The sequence below is a fragment of the Podarcis bocagei genome, assembly GCF_964188305.1.
Source record: "Podarcis bocagei genome assembly, chromosome: 4".
In the NCBI taxonomy this organism is placed as follows: Eukaryota; Metazoa; Chordata; class Lepidosauria; order Squamata; family Lacertidae; genus Podarcis; species Podarcis bocagei.
In genome coordinates this window covers 80,222,684-80,244,011 of record NC_138128.1, presented here as the reverse complement: position 1 = coordinate 80,244,011, position 21,328 = coordinate 80,222,684, and the positions used below count along the sequence as shown (strand labels likewise).

General features: G+C 47.9%; 1 protein-coding gene across 3 annotated transcripts in view; it reads right to left on the bottom strand.

Annotated features, from left to right (window-relative positions):
• Positions 1 to 20,883, bottom strand: part of OPN4 (opsin 4) — a 50,439-nt gene extending 29,556 nt beyond the window's left edge. For 2 of the 3 annotated variants that reach the window (XM_081190920.1, XM_081190922.1), the window contains exons 1-3: positions 20,512 to 20,883; positions 5,396 to 5,538; positions 1,036 to 1,169 (exon numbers count right to left, since the gene is read on the bottom strand). In XM_081190920.1, coding sequence (XP_081047046.1) covers positions 1,036 to 1,169; positions 5,396 to 5,538; positions 20,512 to 20,646 — 412 coding nt within the window. In that variant the 5' untranslated portion in view covers positions 20,647 to 20,883. The remainder of the gene's footprint in view (positions 1 to 1,035; positions 1,170 to 5,395; positions 5,539 to 20,511) is intronic. The other variant, XM_081190921.1, reaches the window with a different exon arrangement.
• Positions 20,884 to 21,328: the final 445 nt, after the last annotated feature.

Here is a 21,328-nt window from a genome sequence, read left to right as displayed (position 1 = left end):
GAGACAGCGGAAGAAGAATGGAGAAAATTCAAAAGATATCTTAAGGACTATTATAAACTTAATGAATGTTAGAGTGTTTTGGTTCTTAGGAACAAAGGGATACAGTGACATAAGGCTAGAATATAGAGATGACTAAGATGATTAAGGTTGGAAAGTAACAATTGGGAGTTGCTACAAAATTATGGACATTGGGATGCAGAAAGGGGGGGTATGGGGAAGTCTTAGAAAAGAGGTTTATGAAAATATGTTATGAAATTATACGTGTATGTTTGTTTTCTTAAGTGTTTGTTTGTTTTTTTTAAAAATTTCGTAAAACCAATAAAAATTTTATAAAAAAAAAAAAAAAGAGATTATTTTCACCTAATATGCACATGTTGGGAAGCAATTTTCACTAATGTAGAGAATTTCTGCAAAGCAATTTCCCCCAATATAATGGGTGGAATATAAGAAATATTTAATGGAAGCCACCCAGAGTGGCTGGGGCAATATTAGATACAGATAGGTAGCCGTGTTGGTCTGCCATAGTCAAAATAAAAAAATTCTTTACAGTAGCACCTTAAAGACCAACTAAGTTAGTTCTTGGTATGAGCTTTCGTGTGCATGCACACTTTTTCAGATACCTGAAGAATACCTTCTGATACCTTCAGGTATCTGAAGAAGTGTGCATGCACACGAAAGCTCATACCAAGAACTAACTTAGTTGGTCTTTAAGGTGCTACTGGAAAGAATTTTTTTATTTTGACTGGGGCAATATTAGTCATCCTCCTCCTCCTCCTCCTCCTCCTCCTCCTCCTCCTCAGGTTACAACAGCAAAGGGAACATCACCTTCAAGTCTCAAGAATGGCTTTTCTTGACCAAAGAGGCAGGGTGTGCGAAAAATTGGGAAACCATCAACAAACTATTATAAATTCCTTGTTAAGTCTTCAATGGCAGTTGATTAAAAACAACAACAGCAGTCCCACTGGCAATCTGATAAACTTCTAAGCCAGCCTGTTCAGTCTAAATGATTTGGGGGACAATCTGTTTCTAACATACCCTTTTCACCAAATACCCATCGTTTGTTGAGACTGCTGGTGAAGAAAACTGGACACTGGGTGACGGCCATTAGGAAATCACTAACAGCCAGGTTGATAATGAACATGTTGGCGGGAGTCCGAAGGCCTCTGCTCCTGTGAGAGAAGAGAGGAGAATGCAAGTAACTCTTAAGAGGGTGTCAGGGCTACGGCCTCATCTGCACCTTATATTGAAAGCGGTGTCACACCACATGACTTCCTCAAAGAATCCTTGGGACTATTGTTTGTTAAGAGGCCTCATTCCCCTCACAGAGCTCCACCTCAGAGTGGTTTAACCATAAATCCTCTTCCCAGGGAGCTCTGGGAATTGTAGCTCAGGGTTAACGACTCTCTTCACCCGTAAGAAATGACATTTCCCATAATTCTTTGGAGGAAGCCATGACTATTTAAAGTGGTATGACACTGCTTTAAATGTACAACACAGACTAAGATGTTCAAAACAAGCAGCAAGACCAAAAAAAAAGGTAAGCAACTTACGTTACCAGTGTGGGCAGATTCATATTTACACACACACACCCCACAAATTGAATTTGAGCCCCATCTTTACAGCAGGGGTAGCCAACCTTTGTGTTCTGGGGTGCTTCTGTATTCTGAAGATATTGGTCCAAAGGTCTGAGGTAGATTTTACAAAGGCAACTGAGATGATCACGAGTGAGGGCTTCCCAAGACACAGGCTTTCATCTATCAGTACAGCCTTCCCAGTTATAGAGAAATGCATTCAGGCAGAGCATTGCCTACAAATAGGTATATTTGCGTGATATGTGCAAAGGAAGCTCATTCGTAGAGCATCTGCTTTCCATGGAAGAGGTTGCAGGTTCAATCCCCTGTTCAACCTCTACATGTAGGGCTGGGAATGTCCCATGGCTGAAGCCTTGGAGAACCACTCCCAGCCAGTATAGATAATATTGAGCTACAAGTGAAAGGGTGGCGCTGTAAAATTTGGTAGGGCCACCAGTTGGTAGTGGCCAACTATTCACAACAGAGTGGCGCACATGGACAGGCTTTCACCACTAGCCCAGTGACACAAATAGAATGCCTGCCTCTCTGAATGGTCTGTCCTACATTTCTCCGCTGCTGGTGATTAATGGGAAATTAAAACAGATGTACTATGGATTTTCTGCATCTGGGTCATATTGTATAGGGAGGCCATTTTCCACTGCTGACCAGATTAGCAGCAGTTTCCAAATACAGGGATTAGATTCGATGGTTTTGTGTGTGCTTTAATCACCAGCAACATTAATAACTGCAGAAGGTCTCATCTTTTACTTTATTCTGCTGGCAACCTACACTATTTGAGGGAAAAAACAAGGAGGAAATGTCATGGCCCCAAACCCTGAGTCTTCAATTGCTGAACAGTCATAGCACCAAGGTGGAAATGGATGCACACCTAGCTCATCCTGGGTAGACCTGGTGTGTCACCAGATTCCACACCTCACCCCCCCAAACATCAAGGATGTACCTTCATCTATGGACTCCAAGGAATGCTCTAATGATTCCTTCACAGATCAAGGTAGTATCCATGGACCAAATCTCTGAAACCCCAAACCTCACAGCCTGAAAGGAGCACCAAAGGATGCTTGTCCTTTAACTACCCATAAGCCTTCAGTGGACCCTTGAGAACAGACCACAATGCTCTAGCACAGGGGTCCCCAACCGGCAGCCCATGGGCCAGAAGCAGCCCACAGAGGCTGTTTAACCAGCCCACAAGCCACCCCCTGAACCGACCTGTCTGCTCGGCGAGTCCCCTCACACTGCACTAAACCAGCAGAGTGCAGCGCGGGGACTCTCTTCCATGGCTCCAGAAATCGCATCTGCGCATGTCCGCTGTGCCGAAAATTGCTTCTGCGCAGGCGCGATTTCCAGCACCACAGTGCGCTGGTCTGGCCCACGGAGGATCTCCACAGGAGTGATCTGGCCCATGCCCAGTAAGCCTTGCCGACCCCTGTGTCTAGCAGTTGCACCAAGCTTGTGCTTCTGTAAGAGTGCTGGCCATGGTCCTGAAACTCTTGCTCTTGAACTCTGACCTAGCACCCTTGGCACCCATAGAAATGTAGTGTTGGAAGGTACCTCAAAGGTCATCTAGTTTAACCCCCTGCAATGCAGGACTCTCAGCTAAAGCATCCAGATGGCGGTCCGACCTCTGCTTTAAATATCCCAGGAAGCAGAGTCCACCACCTTCTGAGGGAGTCTGTTCCACTGTCAAACAGCTCTTCCTGTCAGAAAGTTCTTCCTGACGTTTAGTCAGAATCTCCTTTCTTGTAACTTGAAGCCATTAGTTCATGAGAAAACGTTTGGATCAGAAGAAAACAGCCTTGCTCTATCTTCCATGTGACAACCCTTTAGATATTTGAAGGTGACTGTCATATCTCCTCTCCTTCTTCTCTTTTCTAAGCTAAACACACACAATTCCTTAACCATTCCTCATAAGACTTGGTTTCTACACCCTTGATCATCTTGGTCACCCTCCTTTGCACACATTCCAGTTTGTCAATACAGTGGTACCTCGGGATGTGAACGGGATCCGTTCCGGAGCCCCGTTCACATCAAGAAGCAAACGTAACTAGCGATGGCACATCTGCGCACGTGCATGTTGCGTTTTGCCGCTTCTGCGCATGAGCGTGACGTCATTTTGAGCGCTCTGTTACTTTCGGGTTGCCGCGGTGCGCAACTCGAACATGCTCAACAGGAAGCATATTCAACCCGAAGTATGACTGTATCCTTTTTAAATGATGGTGCTCAGAATGAGACACAGTACTCCAGGTTTGGTCTGACCAAAGCAGAATAGAGTGGTACTATTAATTCCTTTGATTGAGATACTATATTCTGCTATGCAGCTTAGAATGGCACGAGCTTTTTTTTGCCGCTGCATCACACTGTTGACTCATGTTAAGCTTGTGGTCTACTAAGAACCCCAGATTCTCCCATCTTATATTTGTGCAGCTGTTTCTTTCTGTCTGAGTGTAGAAAATGACATTTGTTCCTATTGAAATTCATTTTGTTAGTTTGGGCCCGGTTTTCCAATCCGTTAGGGTCATCTTGAATCTTGTGGCACTGTGTCTTCTGCAGCATTAGTTACCCTTCCGAGTTTGGTGTCATCTGCAAATCTGATGAACATCCCTTCAATTCCTTCATCCAAGCCATTAATAAAGGTGTTGAACAGCAACCAGCCCAGGACAGAACCCTGTGGCACCCCACTTGTCCCTTTTCCCCAGGATGGCGGTGATCCATTAATTAGCACTCTTTGGGTTTGGTCAGCCAACCAGCTACAAATCCACCTAACAGATACCTTGTCCAGCTCACATTTGACCCACTTGATATTGGGCAGCATGCGACAGAAGAGCCCCAGTAGCAATAAATATCAGGTTGTAGCAAGCTCAATCCCATTACTAGAATGAGACCATGCCACAGTTGCTTTTTCCTGGCTTACTCTCATGAGATCTTGACACTACACATCCATTGCTTAATATTCTCTACAGCCTCTGGCCTAGTTCCCATTGAGTTGGTTTATCTTAATCTGAGCTGAAACCCTTAAGAATATAGTTGACAACTGAGTCCAGCCATACAAACATGTTTCCTGCACGTAGAAAGCTATCATGGCAGGAAAAGGGCTGCGTTTGGACATTACTCCTTGAAATCAAGTTTTCCAAGCAGAGGGGATTTTTTTTTTCATATTGAGGATCACACAACTACACAAGCCGGGGGGCTACACAACCCTCAACCAGCATTCTGCAATACCGCCCAGATATAGGTTAATACTTCATTGAAAAAGTAGGCCTCTGTCATTCCCTTTAAAAGCACAATTAAGAAAGGAAGCCTGTATAATAAATGTATGTGTACACACACACACACACACACACACACACACAGAGAGAGAGAGAGAGAGAGAGAGAGAGAGAGAGAGAGAGGGAGCACTAGGGAAACACAAATCAAGATGCCTTGAAAATAGTGGAACATTCCGTAGGCATCAACAGAGAACCGATTTTCTGTCAAGGGCACCTCGTTTCAATACCGTTAAGTTTGTCTTGGAATGGAAACATTGATTCCTCAGGCTCTTTTCCTAACTGCTTTTCTTCAAACAAATGCACACTGTTTATACAGTTCGCCGTTTCAAGAGCTTCCTGAGAACTCACTATGCAGAACAGTTTAAGGAATAAAATGCAATAAGAGAAAAGTGCCCAATTGAGATTCAGAATTACTGAACTAGATGGATCAACAATATACTAGGATTGTTTCCTAGATACATTCCAATGTCCTCTGGTGCTGCTAGCATGGAAACCTATCCCGGGGAATACTGCGCAGCAGAAAGTAACTGTGTTGAATACCTGCAGAAAGCAAAGATGACCAGGAGGTTACCAAGAGTTCCTGTGATCCCCACTGCGAGAATGACAGCCCCGATGGTATAGTGAGTGTGGGCTGGGACGTTCACTGTCGGGAAAGGGTGTGGGGGATTCAGCATCGTCAGCTCCTAGAGGGGAAACAGAATGGCAGAAATTCACAAAGGCCCCATTGTCTTTCACCCACCAGAAGGGCAGGTATTCCGATGTCTCCTGGCGAGAAAGAAGAAAATCAAAATCTGGGTGGAGGAAATATTTCAGAGAATATTTTCCAACCAGATTTGCTCATCTTTCAAATGTAAACACTGTAACTATGGATGACGGAGCTGCTTTGGTTTGCATTCACTAAGCTTTAAAGCATGGGAGTTTGTGCAGAAGTAAAGCTAAAAGGACCTCCTTGCCACCGAAAGAGAAAAGAATCCACATGGATCTGTTTTATGTATTAGCTACACCATAAACTTATATCAGCTTTATACATCTCCTCCGGCCCCGAGAATTCTGGAAATTGTAATTTTGTGAGAACTCACTGTTAGGGATCTCTAGACCACCCTTCTTGTTGCAAAACAATTCCCAGGATTCTCTAGGGAGAAGGAATGACACACATTTTAGCATCTGGTGTAAATAAGGCTCCAATGAAGGTAGTAATCAACATCCAGTGAGCTCCATGCCTGTGCTTACTCAGTGATGATAATGATGATATAAAAATAATAATACCCAGGTAATTCAAATACTGTGCCAAGAAAAGCTGTCACCTGTATGTATTCAAATTCAATGGATTTGAATGATTTCAGTACTCCCAGTGAAGGGGACAGAAAATAAGCTGTGCATGGGATGGGATCCCTGATCCACCCACTGGAAATCTTAATTTAGCTATACTCAGCCCGTTCCCCCACAACTAGCCCCCTTCTTTTTGTAACTTGCAGCTTGATGCCCTGGGCTCCTTTGAGAGGAAGAGCAGGACATCCATTCAATGAATGAATGAATGAATGAATGAATGTAGAGTCCTGGAGAACTCAAAAGCTTGCTTGCTATTATGTGACATTTTGGCTGGTCCTAATCAAGGCTTTGCCTAACTGTGGATTTTGGAAATACAGTGGTACCTCGGTATTGGAATGTAATCCATTCCGAAAGAACATTCAAATTCTGAAACGTTCAAAAACCAAAAACTCAGTAGCCGACAGCTGGGCCTCAGGATCTTGCACTCAGCAGAAGCTGTGTTTCATGTTCGACTTCCGAGGCGTGTTCGAAAACCGAAGCATTTACTTCTTGGTTTACGGCATTCGAAAACCGAAATGTTCATCAACAGAGACGTTCAAAAACCAATGTACCACTGTATTATTTTAGTTCTATGCATCCTCTATACTCCTCCATGCATCCACCTCCTGCTTTTTGTAACTTATAGTTTGATGAAGAGCACAAGAAAACTTGATAGCTTACTCACTTCTCTATCTTGTGACACTTTGGTCGGTCAAAACAAAGGCATTGCCTTACTGTGGATTTTGGAGTTGGTGTTGTTTTTCCCTTACAGGCCAATGTTGCGTGTGTGTGTGTGTGTGTGTGTGTGAGAGAGAGAGAGAGAGAGAGAGAGAGAGAGAGAGAGAGAGAGAGAGAGAATTGCAAAAACACCACAATTCATTTATGTTTAATGCCACACTCTTCAGAAGAACACCATCAATTGCAGAAATGCATCAAGCCCAAAGTGTTCCATCAAACCATTGAAGAATGAGGTGCAAAAAGAATCTTGCATCTAAGGCTTCAGGCCACTTGGTGCCAGTATTCTTTCATTGTATTGCTAGGACATGAAGGCAGCATTCAAGCAGCAACACCTTCAGTATAAGAACCCAAACCCCGCTTCATGCTGCCACTGAAAACAACTGGGGATAGATGTTTTCCTCTTTAGGAACATTGACACAATTCAAATCGCTCGTGACAATAATGAAGGAAAATGCAAAGAATTTTCTCTTTTTAATAGGCCTTTCTCATGCAGGTCCCTCTGGGGACCCTTTTGAATGAAGAGGGGTCCTTCCTCACCTGCAGAAGGACAGAAAGCAGTTTGCTGAAGTTGCTGGAAAGCAGGCACAATGGCAAACTATCAGGATCCCTATCCTGGAAGTCCAAGAAGCTGTGGCTTAGAGTGTAAACCTTAGATGATGAAGAAGAAAAAAGAATGTGGTGGGGTTGGGGGTCTAGGATAAGGCAGGTGTTTATAAAATTTATGCATGGAGTAACGGAGGAGTCCCCTCCCCTACATTTCTCATGGCATGAGAATCGATGCAACTGGCTGGCAACAGCATCAGGGCAGTCCAAACGAAGGACTTCTTTGCATAATGCACTTTTGACTTGTTGGTTTCCCTCCTCAAGAAGTGGTGATAACAGTCAGTTTTATTATTATTATTATTTTATTATTTTATTTTTATTTTGCTTTAAACAAATACAGATAAATATAAACAACTGAAATCACAAAAGAAAAATCCTTGATGATAATGATAATGGAAAAGGCTAAAAAAACTCCAAAAAATATCAAAGTACATGGCATAGAACATAAGTGTGATGGCCTGGGATTCCGAGTCTGAGAGCGATCCGGAGGAATCCCAGCCGGCACAGGAGTCCCCGCCTCCAGGGCCGGCTGAACTGGGGCAAGGCCTAGATGCTGAGGAAACTCAAGAGCAGGCACCAGGTGAAGCCATTCTGGCCCCAGAGGTGCTGGAAGACTCAGTGGCCACAGGTGAGCCTCCTCCAGGGCCCAGTAACCCTTCGGCCTCTCCTGATCTGCAGAGGCTTAGGGCAGAGAGGCGAAGGGAACTGGTTGCCCCCAGGAGGAGTGCTCGCCTTAAGGCCAGAGTAGGCGGGGCTCCTGGGGGTCGGGACCACCCCTGACCTTAGAAGAGGATAAAAGCCCACTCATCCCGGCCCCAGGTTGCGGGAGCAACGTCGTTGTTGGCTTCGGACCTTCCTGTGATCCTGATCCTTGCTCGGCCTCCTGTTCGTGACTAACCGGTACTCCTGTTCCCTGCTCGGCTTCCTGTTCCTGACTATCCAGTACTCCTGTTCCCTGCACGGCCTCCTGTTCCCGACCATCCGGTGTTCCTGCTACCTGCTCAGCCTTCTGTTCCAGCGTTCCTGTTCCCCGCCCGTCTCTCTGCATCGGACCTCGCCCCGCTTCGTGTGGACCCTGCTACACTCACAGTACCTTACCCCCGGGACCAGCACAGTTTGCTCCCGCCACACCCGCACTCCCCCTTCGTAGGGGTGCGTTCGGGAGGAGCCAGAGGCCATGGAGGACCAGGCGGCTGCACTGGTGACTTTGGCCCAGGAGAACCAGGCCTTAACTCACACCGTGCAGCAGCTCAATGACGCAGTCGTGGCACTTCAGCAACGCTTAGAAGCCCTACCGGCTCCTGGGGCCGACGCCCCGACTCCTGGCAAGTACCCAGTGGCTTTGCCTGAGAAATTTGATGGAGCCCCGGCCAGCTTTCCTATGTTCCTGGCCCAGGCCAAGCTATATATTCAGGGGCGAGCCCGGAACTTTCCTGACGACCGCACCAAGGTGCACTTTTTGATTAGTTTGTTAAAGGACCAGGCGGCCAAGTGGGCGTTGCCGCTACTCAGGCAAGACTCCCCCTTGCTGGCAGACTATACGGGGTTTTGCAATCGTTTGGAGGCCGCGTTCGGCAACCCCCAGAAAGGGAGTCAAGCCAACCGGGCGATTCGGCGGTTGAGACAGGGCAAGTCCACGATGGCCGCATACACCACAGAATTCCGGCTGCTGGCACAGGACTTGACCTGGAACGACTCGGCTCTCCGGGACCAGTATCTCGAGGGGCTTTCAGATGAGATACTGGACCAGCTGGCCACGATGGAACGCCCCACCACGCTAGACACCCTTATCCAATGGAGTCTACAGATTGACGATCGGCTAGAGGACCGGCGTCAGGCTCGGGACCGCCGGCACCTCCAGTTCTTGGCCCCAGTGTCGACCAGCAGCCCCACGGGCCCAGCTAAGTCATTGGAGGAACCTATGCAGCTTGGGGCAGTGCGGCCACGCCTCTCCCCCGCAGAGAAGTCGCGGCGTCGGGAGGGGAATCTTTGTCTCTATTGTGGCGGAAGCGGACACTATGCAAGGTCCTGTCCTGAGAAACGCCAGCCGCAGGGAAACCACCAAACCCCAGTAGCTGATGGCCCTGGCTACCGGGGGTCCCAAACAGCACAGAATGGGGCCGCACCAATTGAATTACAACACCTTATGGTTCCGGTACATCTATACCCTCCAGGAGGGCCATGGATTCTTACCCATGCGCTGGTGGATTCGGGCGCAACCCGCTCTTATATGGACGCTGCTTTTGCTGCCCAGCATCGGGTGCCACTGCGGAACAAGCCAGAACCGGTGCAGGTGGAGGCAATCGACGGACGGCCCCTGCGTTCGGGTGCCGTCACTCAGGAGACCCAGCCCCTGGTCCTGTGCCTCCAGCAGCACCGTGAGATGCGAACTCTGGATATTGCCTCCATGCCCCGGTTCCCCCTGGTGCTTGGGATGGACTGGCTGGAGGCTCACAATGTGCGGATTGACTGGGTCAAACGGACTGTACACTTCCCAGACCCCAGTTCTCCGGCTGAGACTGAGATGCTAGCAGCTGCGCCCACTGAGGAGGTTGCTGCAACGCTCCCCGCTGAATACCGGGACTATCACGACGTGTTTGAGGAACGGGGGGCAGACCAGCTGCCGCCGCATCGGTCCTTTGACTGTGGCATAGACCTCCAGCCCGGAGCGCCTCTACCGGTGAGTCGCTTATACTCGTTAACCGAGCCAGAGCGCGAGGCTTTACAGGACTTCTTGCACAAGAACCTGGAGCGTGGGTTCATTAGGCCTTCTACCTCGCCCACTGCTGCGCCAGTGCTCTTTGTTAAAAAGAAATGTGGGGAGCTCCGCCTTTGCCATGATTACCGGGCCCTGAACAAAATCACCATCCCGGACCGGTACCCTTTGCCCCTTATTTCGGAGTTACTGGAGCGGGTGCAAGGGGCGCAGGTGTTCACCAAGCTAGACCTCCGGGGTGCCTACAATTTGATTCGGATCCGTGCCGGGGATGAGTGGAAGACCGCATTTGGGACCCGGTACGGTCAGTTCGAATACCTGGTTATGCCCTTTGGTTTGTGCAACGGGCCTGCTGTGTTCCAACGGTACATCAACCACGTGTTCCAGGACTTGCTAGACAAGTATGTGGTGGTGTACTTGGATGACATTCTGGTTTACTCCCGTGACCCGGCGTGCCACGAAGGCCATGTCCGGACCGTGCTGCAGCGCTTGCGCGAGCATCGTCTGTATGCAAAGCTCAGCAAGTGCGAGTTTCATCAGCGGTCAGTGGACTTCCTGGGTCACCGACTCTCACCAGGTGGGGTGCAGATGGATCCTGGGAAGGTGGCAGCGGTTCGAGAATGGGCGGCACCTCGGAACCGCAAGGACCTACAGCGTTTCCTGGGGTTCGCCAACTATTACCGAACCTTCATTGCGGACTATGCTCACCGCACCACCCCGTTGACCCGACTACTGCGCCCCAAGACGCCGTTTTCCTGGGACAAGGAGGCGGAGGAGGCGTTTCAAGGGTTGAAGGCCTGTTTCCAGAGAGCGCCAATCTTGCAACATCCGGATCCTTCTCGACCCTTTGTGGTAGAGACTGACGCCTCCAGTACGGCTCTCGGTGCCGTCTTGTCTCAGCAGCACGGACCGGAAGCGCCACTTTTACCCTGCGCCTTCTATTCCCGCCAGCTCCTCCCAGCGGAGCGTAACTATACTGTGTGGGAGCGGGAACTACTGGCCATCAAGGTAGCCTTTGAGGTCTGGCGCCACCATCTTGAGGGGGCACGACATCCGGTGGAGGTGAGAACCGACCACCGGAACCTGGAGTACCTCCAGACCACCCGCAAGCTGAACCAAAGACAGATCCGGTGGGCGTTGTTCTTTTCCCGGTTCCAGTTCCGGATCCGCTACATCCCTAGCTCCCAAAACCAGAAGGCGGATGCTCTGTCCCGGAAACCTGAAGACAACGCAGACACGGTACAGCAAGCAGAACCCACCACGATTCTACCTCCGGCTGCATTCCTGGCCACCCAGGAGGCGCAGCCACTGCAGGCTCGGGTGCGGGAACAGCAGCGGGTCGACGCTTGGGCCCAGGAACGACTCCGGGAACTGGCCGAAGGATCATGCCCTCAGTATCCAGGGCTGGTCTCGCATCAGGGTCTTCTGCTGCACCACGGGCGCCTGTACATCCCATCAGGGCCGCTGCGGGCTGAGATTCTCCGGATGACCCATGATGCTCCAGCGGCGGGGCATTTCGGGCGGTATCGGACCACCCATCTGGTAAGCCGTGAGTTTTGGTGGCCCCGTTTGAAGGCCGACGTGGCTCGCTACGTCGCTGGTTGTGACGTCTGCAGGCGGGCCAAGGGGCCTACGGGGCGACCCCCCGGCCTTCTTCAGCCGTTGCCGGTTCCACCACGCCCTTGGCACACAGTTTCTTTGGACTTTGTAGTGGAGTTACCCCCGTCTCGTGGCTGCACCTGCCTTCTTGTTTTCTCCGACCACTTCACGAAGATGGTGCACTGTGCCCCCTGCCCATCCGTACCCTCAGCTAAGGAAACTGCGCAGCTGTACCTTCAGCATGTCTTCCGCCTGCATGGCCTACCTGAGCGTGTAGTGTCCGACCGTGGCGTTCAGTTCACGTCCCGGTTTTGGCGTGCTTTGCACCAGGCCCTCGGGACAGAGGTCTGTCTCTCATCTGCTTACCACCCACAGACTGATGGCCAGACGGAACGGGCGAACGCGGTGCTGGAACAGTACCTCCGGTGTTACTGCAGCTACCAGCAGGACGACTGGGTCGACCACCTAGCGTTGGCGGAGTTCGCTTATAACAACGCGGTGAATGCGTCCACCCAGCAGACCCCGTTCCAAGCCAGTTATGGTTTTCATCCACGGTTGTTTCCGGATGTGCTGCCGGCATCTGCGGTCCCTGCGGTGACAGAGTGGCTTCAGGAGCTCCAGTCCCAGCAACAGCTGTTGATGGAGCAGCTGCGCCAGGCCAAGGAGGCGTACAAGGTCCAGGCCGACCGCCACCGCCAGGTGGGGCCGGAACTTCACGTCGGGGACCTGGTGTGGCTTTCCACTCGCCACCTCCACCCTTCTCGACCTTCGCGGAAGCTGGACGCCCGGTTCACCGGCCCGTTCCCTATCGTGAACCAGGTCTCGCCTGTGGCATTCCGTCTCCGGTTGCCAGCACACCTGAAGGTTCACCCGGTATTCCACAGGTCCCTTCTGAGTCCGGTGGCCCCACCCGACGAGTTCCACCCAAACCGTCCCCGACCGCAGCCAGTTTTGGTGCAGGGAGAGCCTGAGTACGAGGTGGAACGCATTCTGGACTCCCGATACCGCAGGGGAAGGCTGCAGTATCTCATTGACTGGAAGGGGTATGGGCCAGAGGACCGTTCCTGGGAACCAGCGGCCAACGTCCACGCGCCTGCCTGCATCCGAGAGTTTCATGCGGCGTACCCCAGCAAGCCGGGTCCGGACCCTCAAGTGAGGGGGGGGCCTGGGAGGGGGGATGGTGTGATGGCCTGGGATTCCGAGTCTGAGAGCGATCCGGAGGAATCCCAGCCGGCACAGGAGTCCCCGCCTCCAGGGCCGGCTGAACTGGGGCAAGGCCTAGATGCTGAGGAAACTCAAGAGCAGGCACCAGGTGAAGCCATTCTGGCCCCAGAGGTGCTGGAAGACTCAGTGGCCACAGGTGAGCCTCCTCCAGGGCCCAGTAACCCTTCGGCCTCTCCTGATCTGCAGAGGCTTAGGGCAGAGAGGCGAAGGGAACTGGTTGCCCCCAGGAGGAGTGCTCGCCTTAAGGCCAGAGTAGGCGGGGCTCCTGGGGGTCGGGACCACCCCTGACCTTAGAAGAGGATAAAAGCCCACTCATCCCGGCCCCAGGTTGCGGGAGCAACGTCGTTGTTGGCTTCGGACCTTCCTGTGATCCTGATCCTTGCTCGGCCTCCTGTTCATGACTAACCGGTACTCCTGTTCCCTGCTCGGCTTCCTGTTCCTGACTATCCAGTACTCCTGTTCCCTGCACGGCCTCCTGTTCCCGACCATCCGGTGTTCCTGCTACCTGCTCAGCCTTCTGTTCCAGCGTTCCTGTTCCCCGCCCGTCTCTCTGCATCGGACCTCGCCCCGCTTCGTGTGGACCCTGCTACACTCACAGTACCTTACCCCCGGGACCAGCACAATAAGCCATTATGGGAAAGAAAAAAGAAAGAGGAAAGAGGAAAGAAGGAGAAGGAAGGGGGAAAGGGGGGGGGATGAGCCAAAACACAAGAAGGCTCGTCTATTGTACTCTTCCATCGAGGTCACAACAGATCATTATTCTTATCAATTCTCTCTATCTGCATTCCGTAGAATCCCTCATCTTGGTTTCAGGGAACATTTCCCTATGCACTTTTGACTTGTTGGATTCACTCCTCAAGATGGGGTGATAACAGTCCTTTGCTTAGATGGGTAGATTACACAAATTCACAGATGTCAGGCCAACAAATAGCTAAATGGAACATCCATAGTCAGAGGCAGTATACCTCAGAATGCCAGAAGGTGGGGAGAAACAGCACCAGTGGGCTGCTGGCTTTGTACTCTGCTTGTGAGCATCCCAAAGACATAAAGCTGACTGTGACTGGAAGCAGAACACCCAACTACTCCACCCCTATCTACTACTCTTGAGGGTAGGACTTGAGGCAATGGCTTCCAAGTTACAACAAAGGAGATTCTGACTAAACATCTGGAAAAAACCTTGTGACAGTAAGAGCTGTTTGGTGGTGGACTCTCCTTCCTTGGAGATTTTTAAGCAGAGGTTGGGTGGTCATCTGTCCTGGATGCTTTAGCTGAGATTCCTGCATCCCAGGGGGTTGGACTAGATGACCCGTGGGTCCCTTCCAACTCTAAGGTTCTATTATTCTCTGATCTGGGAGCTTATTCACCAAAATTGGGGGCAAAAACTCTTCAAATACACCTTTAAATAATTTTAAAGTACAACAACACAGAGTTTTAACAATCTAGTAAAGCTGATCAGTGTACCTTGGCACACTGGGAATGTATTTGCAAAACCTGATGTCATTTTCATAAGTGATAGTTTAAATCAGCCCCCCCCCCCAATCTCCCACATTTGAAATTCCGTTGTAAAACCTACATAGGCTTGGAATATACTTTGGGCTGCTCTACATTAGCATCCAGAATTGACGCAGTAAATACTAAAAGGCAGAACTGCATATGACAACACTCTCAGATGTTAAAGCTCTTTGCTGAACAAGTGAACTGCGCATTTTAAAGCAGCTTAAATCACATGAGCAAGAAAATCTTTGTTTATCTCTTCTGGGCATATATTCCCCCATTTCATTTTTTTAATGCACACAAAATGAAATGTCAAATCCATCCAGTGGCCAGAAGGGAAATGGTGGCAAAATATCCTGACCCTACTGCGTTTGCATCACTGAACGTTCTCCAGTTTCCCAATATCGACATATAATCCCCTGAAAATATTATGGAGCAAGCCAAGTTACTTTTCACGGGCAACCATCCTGTTGTTAGAGATTTGCTGACTTCTAAAAATAATATACCAATTGCGGAAAACCAATTAAACCTAACAACATGCAAAGAGGAGGCAGGGCCCAGGAGTGTCTCTCCATTTTTCTATGAAAACAAATAAAGATCCTGTCTTGCCCAGCAGTCCTATAGAAAGGAAAGAAGCAGACTTGCTCTAATGTTTATACACATGCAAAACAAATCCACAAGGAAAGAGCAAGACTGACTCCAAGTCTGAAGGGGCCTTTGGCAAAATGCTCCTCCAATCTCTGGCCTGCATGGCTAAAGGTAAGGAATAAAGGCATTCACCATTCAGAAACATATGTTCAGCACCACTTTGACCACATCTGTTCTATGGCAGCCTTCTTCAACCTTGGGAACCTTGGGCTCCATTAGGGTATGTTGAATTTTTCAACTTTCAGATTCCAAAAACGAGGGATGCTAAAAAGTGTTGCAATGGTGGTAACAGTATTTGTGTGTGTGTAGATGTGTGTGCTTTTTGTTCAGGATGGTGAACTACAGTTTTCTTTTTCTTTAACAAAAACTAAGCTGCTGCTCCAAAGAGACACGGGTGGTGCTGTGGTCTAAACAACAGAGCCTAGGACTTGCCGATCAGAAGGTTGGCGGTTCGAATCCCCATGACGGGGTGAGCTCCCGTTGCTCTTAACCAAGTCCAAGGCTGCAATCCTGCACCCACATACCTGGGAATAAGTCTCATTGAACCCAGTGGGGATTACTTGCCAAGGAGCCACGTGTAAGGGTTGCACTGTAAGAGTTTTTAAAGGTTGATTCATCCACATACTTCCACCACTTGGTGAGTTATTACTTAAGTACTCTTAGCCAAGAGGGTAAATAGTCTCACTTTAAAAGAGAATTGGGTTTTGAGTTGCCTGTGGGTATAATATGGCCTTTCGGTCTGTGGGGTTTAACCTGCAGCGGGTGATTCACACATGCAAATTATTTACTCAGTGCTACCATCTGTACTTTTGGCTGGAGTCAGTTCACCCTTTCAAATGTCAGGTGTGGAGAAATACCGTACATCTCTATCTATCTATCTATCTATCTATCTATCTATCTATCTATCATCTATCATCTATCTATCTATCTATCTATCTATCATCTATCTATCTATTTATCATCTATCATCTATCTACCTATCAACACACACACACACACACACACACTTTCAAAAAAATTATGAGTTGCAGAGCTGTGGGAGATTTCCACAAAGGGTGTCCCATAGCAAGTCCTGTAGCATCTGTGTCTTCTCCCCAAATTGAGTCTATACATCGCATTAAGCAACACATATGGTCACCTTTAAATGCCACACTTTTGCATACTAAAAAGCACTGGTAGAAATGTAGAGCTAAAATAAAAGGCATACAAGTGACGTAGAAAATATACCTACATTGTAATCTCAAAGGTCTGCCCTTTCCCCCATTTGCAAATGACATCCCTATTGGACTGTCAAATTTGGGCCACTTTCCACTAATCCTGTCTCTCTTTCACTCCTCCCCCCCCCCACAGCTGTTGCCATCTGCTATCCATTTCCATGATGAGATCCAAAAACCCCCAGAAATATATGTGTTCATATAGCACCTAACACGTTCATTCTCTAATGAACTCTAGCCTAAGTGTGTGTAACCGCATGGTCACCTAGTTCCAATTGCAGGGAATCACAAGCAGGGAAAGTGCTTTTGTGCTCATGTCCTGCCTTAAAGAATCACAGAATCATAGAGGGGACCACAAGGATCATCTAGTCCAAACCCCTGCAAGGCAAGAATCTTTTGCCCAACGTGGGGCTTGAACCCATGACCTTGATATTAAGAGTCCCATGCTCTTCCAACAGAGCTGTCTATCCTTGCATGTGGGTTCCCCAATGGCATTTGGTTGGCCATCATGACAGCAAATTGCTGGACTCGACGGTCTCCATGCATGTTCTCATTCTACTTGCTTTTACCTTTCCTTCTCCTCCCCTGTCTGCCACTGTCTCTTGCTCTCTCAGAAAAGACACTGTAAGCTTTTGCAGGTTGACTGGTTGCTCACATTACTCTGTAAAACACCGTGCACATCAATGCTGCTGTGTCAATACATTTCAATATAAATCCTCATAGTCAAATCCCACTATTTCCCCAAGCGCTTGCCTGCATGCAGTTTGGCACTGTTATTTATCTCTTTTGCATAAAGAGATTTTGTTTCATCTTTTGAATGAATAAATATTACCAGCGGGACCTGCAATAAAACATTGCTTTGTAGAGCGTTCTGGTTCAGCAGTGCAGGATTTGGGTGGTGCGGGTTTTTCCCTGTACAGAGCACCGAGCCGAAAGGTTGCAAAATATTATTATTAATAATAGTAATAATAATAATGAAACCTATATATATATATATATATGGGTACCTACTGAGAAGAAGCATAAAAAAACAACTGCATGAAAATGAATTATTGTGAAAATAAGAAGTACTGCCATATTACCAAAGTCCGCCTGTGGTTCCAGTTACCCATCTCCTTCTCCTAAATGCTACATTCCATTCCTGCTCCCACACAGTTAAGGCAGTGAATGTCCTGTGTGAGTGTCTGGAGGTAGTTGGAGGATGGATGGTGGGTAATGGATTGAGGTTGAATCCTGACAAGACAGAAGTACTGTTCTTGGGGGACAGGGGGGAGGGCTGGTGTGGAGGACTCCCTGGTCCTGAATGGGGTAACTGTAGCCCTGAAGGACCTGGTGCACAGCCTGGGAGCCATTTTGGACTCACAGCTGTCCATGGAGGCACAGGTTAATTCGGTGTCCAGGGCAGCTGTCTATCAGCTCCACCTGGTATGCAGGCTGAGACCCTACCTGCCCGCAGACTGTCTTGCCAGAGTGGTGCATGCTCTAGTTATCTCCCACTTGGACTACTGCAATGCGTTCTACGTGGGGCTACCTTAGAAGGTGACTCGGAAACTGCAATGAATCCAGAATGTGGCAGCTAGACTGGTGACTGGGAGTAGCCGCTGAGACCATATAACACCGGTCCTGAAAGATATTCATTGGCTCCTAGTATGTTTCCGAGCACAATTCAAAGTGTTGGTGTTGACCTTTAAAGCCCTAAACGGACTCGGTCCAGTATACCTGAAGGAGCGTCATCACCCCCATCGTTCTACCTGGACACTGAGGTCCAGCGCTAAGGGCCTTCTGGCGGTTCCCTCACTGCGAGAAGTGAGGTTACAGGGAACCAGGCAGAGGGCCTTCTCGGTAGTGGCACCTGCCCTGTGGAATGCCCTCCCAGCAGATGTCAATGCAATAAGCAACTATTGTACTTTTAAAAGACAACTGAAGGTGGCCCTGTTTTTAATATTCGGTTGGAAGCTGCCCAGAGTGGCTGGTGGAAACCCAGCCAGATGGGCAGGGTATAAATAATAAATTTAATATTATTATTATTATTCTTTCCCACAACCAATTCCCAACCCACCATCAGAATTCTGTTGCTACCGAGCATGCTCCATCCTCATTGGGCAGTTCTGGGGTTCCCCTCCCACTTTGGGATTTCCCCCCTAAAGGTTGTTTCGACTTCTGCAAGCCTCTGGTACTTTTGCAAACAGACTCTTGAGTGTGAGTGGTGCCGGTTGACTTACATAAGGACCAGCACTAGCAGAATTGAATCAGCTATTAGTATATATCATAAGATTGCTATGCATTTTTGATCTTGGGTTGTATCCAGTGCCGGAGTAGACCCATAGAAATGAATGGACATGACTAAAGTACCGTAGTTTCATTAATTTCAATAGGTCAACTCTGAATGGGACTTAGTTGGATGCAATCCCTCATATATATCCTCCATTTACAATTAACACGCACATGATTTAAACAGAAAACTAATTACGTGTTGTATATTGTTGTAATTTTTGTAACCTACCCTGGAACCTAAGGGCGTAAGACAGGTTAATAGTAAGAGTAAGAGTAAGAGTAATAATACTGAATTCACCTAAGACAGTGAAAGATTTTTGTACATTTTGATGCTCATGCAAATGATCATCTTATACAACAACATAATGTCAAAGGAGAGAATTCACAGAAGATGCATGGAGAGCTCGCTGGCCTCAGAAGTCCATCTGAATTTTTCAATGTGTTCTCTCCTCTGAAGTTATGTGAACAGACCACTTGCATGAGCAAGACGGCTGCCAGAAGTAATAGACGACTTGGCCCTCAGAACACTAATTTCACTGATAGCCGTGCCAAAACCCATTCACAAAAGTTAGACCTGAAAGATTGCAAGAGGCAGTTTGAAAGATGGAAGTAAATTATGTGCGGCAAACTATGATGCATGCCCATCACTTCCGAAGTGTAGCATAACACCAGTGTAGTTAGGCAAAGCGAACCATACAGTTTTAATTCACTGCATGCAATAATCTCTGCACCAAGCCTCTTCACAGCATCCCACAAAGGAGCCCACTCCCTGCTCAATTGGAAAGTAGTTTAACTATCTTTGATTCTTGGTTTTGTTTGTTTCAACTTTAAGGACTATTTAAACAGTGGACAAATGTTACTAAATCCCCTGTCCAAAGTGAGAGGGTGAGAGATGGGGCATTTTACTTTTCAGAACTCCTGTGATAAATATGCGCCACTCGTTTCCTTAAACACCAGAAAAATGATCACAAGGTTACAGGTAAAAATAGAAATGGCAGAAATGATTTTTTTTTAAAGTCCTTTCCTACTTTATAAGGATTATAGAGAGTGTATTTGTAGCAAGAGCTTTGATAGAAAAGATCCACATTTGGAGCAGAGCCACCACTTCGACTTCCTATAGAAGCTCACGCTATAATAAAGCAGTGTTTCCAAGGTGCCACAAGGCAACTGCTTTTGCTGCAAGAGACCAATCTAGCCGCCCTTTCGGAATTCCATGAAAGCATTTCCTTCCTATTGAAAGTTTCTTAAAAGGCCTTAGAGGAGGACTCACTCAACAAGTGAATAAAAGCACCACGACCATCACCCGGCTGCCGACAAATAGCAGCTCTGACTCAAGAGTCGCATTAATTGACACCCATGGGCTGCCACTCATTTCTCCAATGGAGTCAACCAGTTGTTTCAGAACAGGGAAAATAGTTTTGAACCTTGCAATTCAGTAGTCTATTTCTGTTCGTGTGACCCTGACCACATTCTGAACAATGTTTCTCTTCTTCTACTGTAAAATGCCGTAAAATGGCAACCTGCGTTCTTCTTCCCGGTGGAGAAATCACCGGTTTTAGCACAGACAGGTCACCCACCTTCTGACTAGAGAGGTCTATTTGCAGTTCCACTGGCGATCTTTAAACAAATTCCATTCCTGCTCCCCTCAACTTTTCCTTGAAGATGCTCATTTGTGAATTGCTAACTTTACACAGGTAAAGGTCACACAGTCTCACACACTCTTGCCTGACCCAATAGTTCCTGCACAGTTCCATTAAAATTCGGCACTATTACCACCAGACTAAACTTTTGCTATATAGGCTTAAATCACCCACAAGCAATTTCTCGGTCGCACTTACTGTCGGGGTTAATGGAGCCAGGTCCACCAGCTTGAAGACATTTGCTTCCGAGTCATTCAGGAAATCTGCGACTCTACTGTGGTAGGAGTCCGTAGGCGGGTATGAGGTGTCTCTTTGCATGGACTGCGTATTCATATGGGTAAGGTCGAAACCATTTACCCAGGAAATACCACCAAAACGAACAAAAATCCCTCTCCGTAGGACCCTTTAATCGATCGGCACAGTTTCACCCATTTTCAACTTCTCAAAAAGACTTGTCTGATTTCTCTCTCCCAGTCTCTTCTGAAGCTGTACACAATCCAATGGTGATTATTTTTTCTCTCTGTAAAGCCTCAGAGTCCCTCTTTCGGTCTCTAAGCTCAGCAAGAGGCAGCAGCGATGGAAGCAGCTTTCTATTTAAATATGAGAGCCTGCAGCTTGTGCACATGCCCAGTTAGAACCTGATTTGTCCCATGCAAATTCAAGGCAGCAGCGTAACTATTTCATCAAACCAATGAACATTTCAGTATAATGTCTCTTCCTATTGTCCCTTGGGCAAATTTGAGACATGGTTAAAAAAAACCTCATCAGCTTAATATGATGGGAGAAATAAAAGGAGAAGACAGGTTGGTCTCATTCCAAGCTGGCCTCACTTTTTGTCATTTTAAAACATGTGTGTGTGTGTGATATTCATGCATCTACTCCTTTTGCAGCCCTGGCACATTAATTAGTCTATACCTGATAATAAGATGTACTCTGAATACAAAAGGACATGATCCAGCTAATAAGCAATTTTTACAAGTGCTTTTGATATTTCAATGGGAAAGTGTTAAGCATG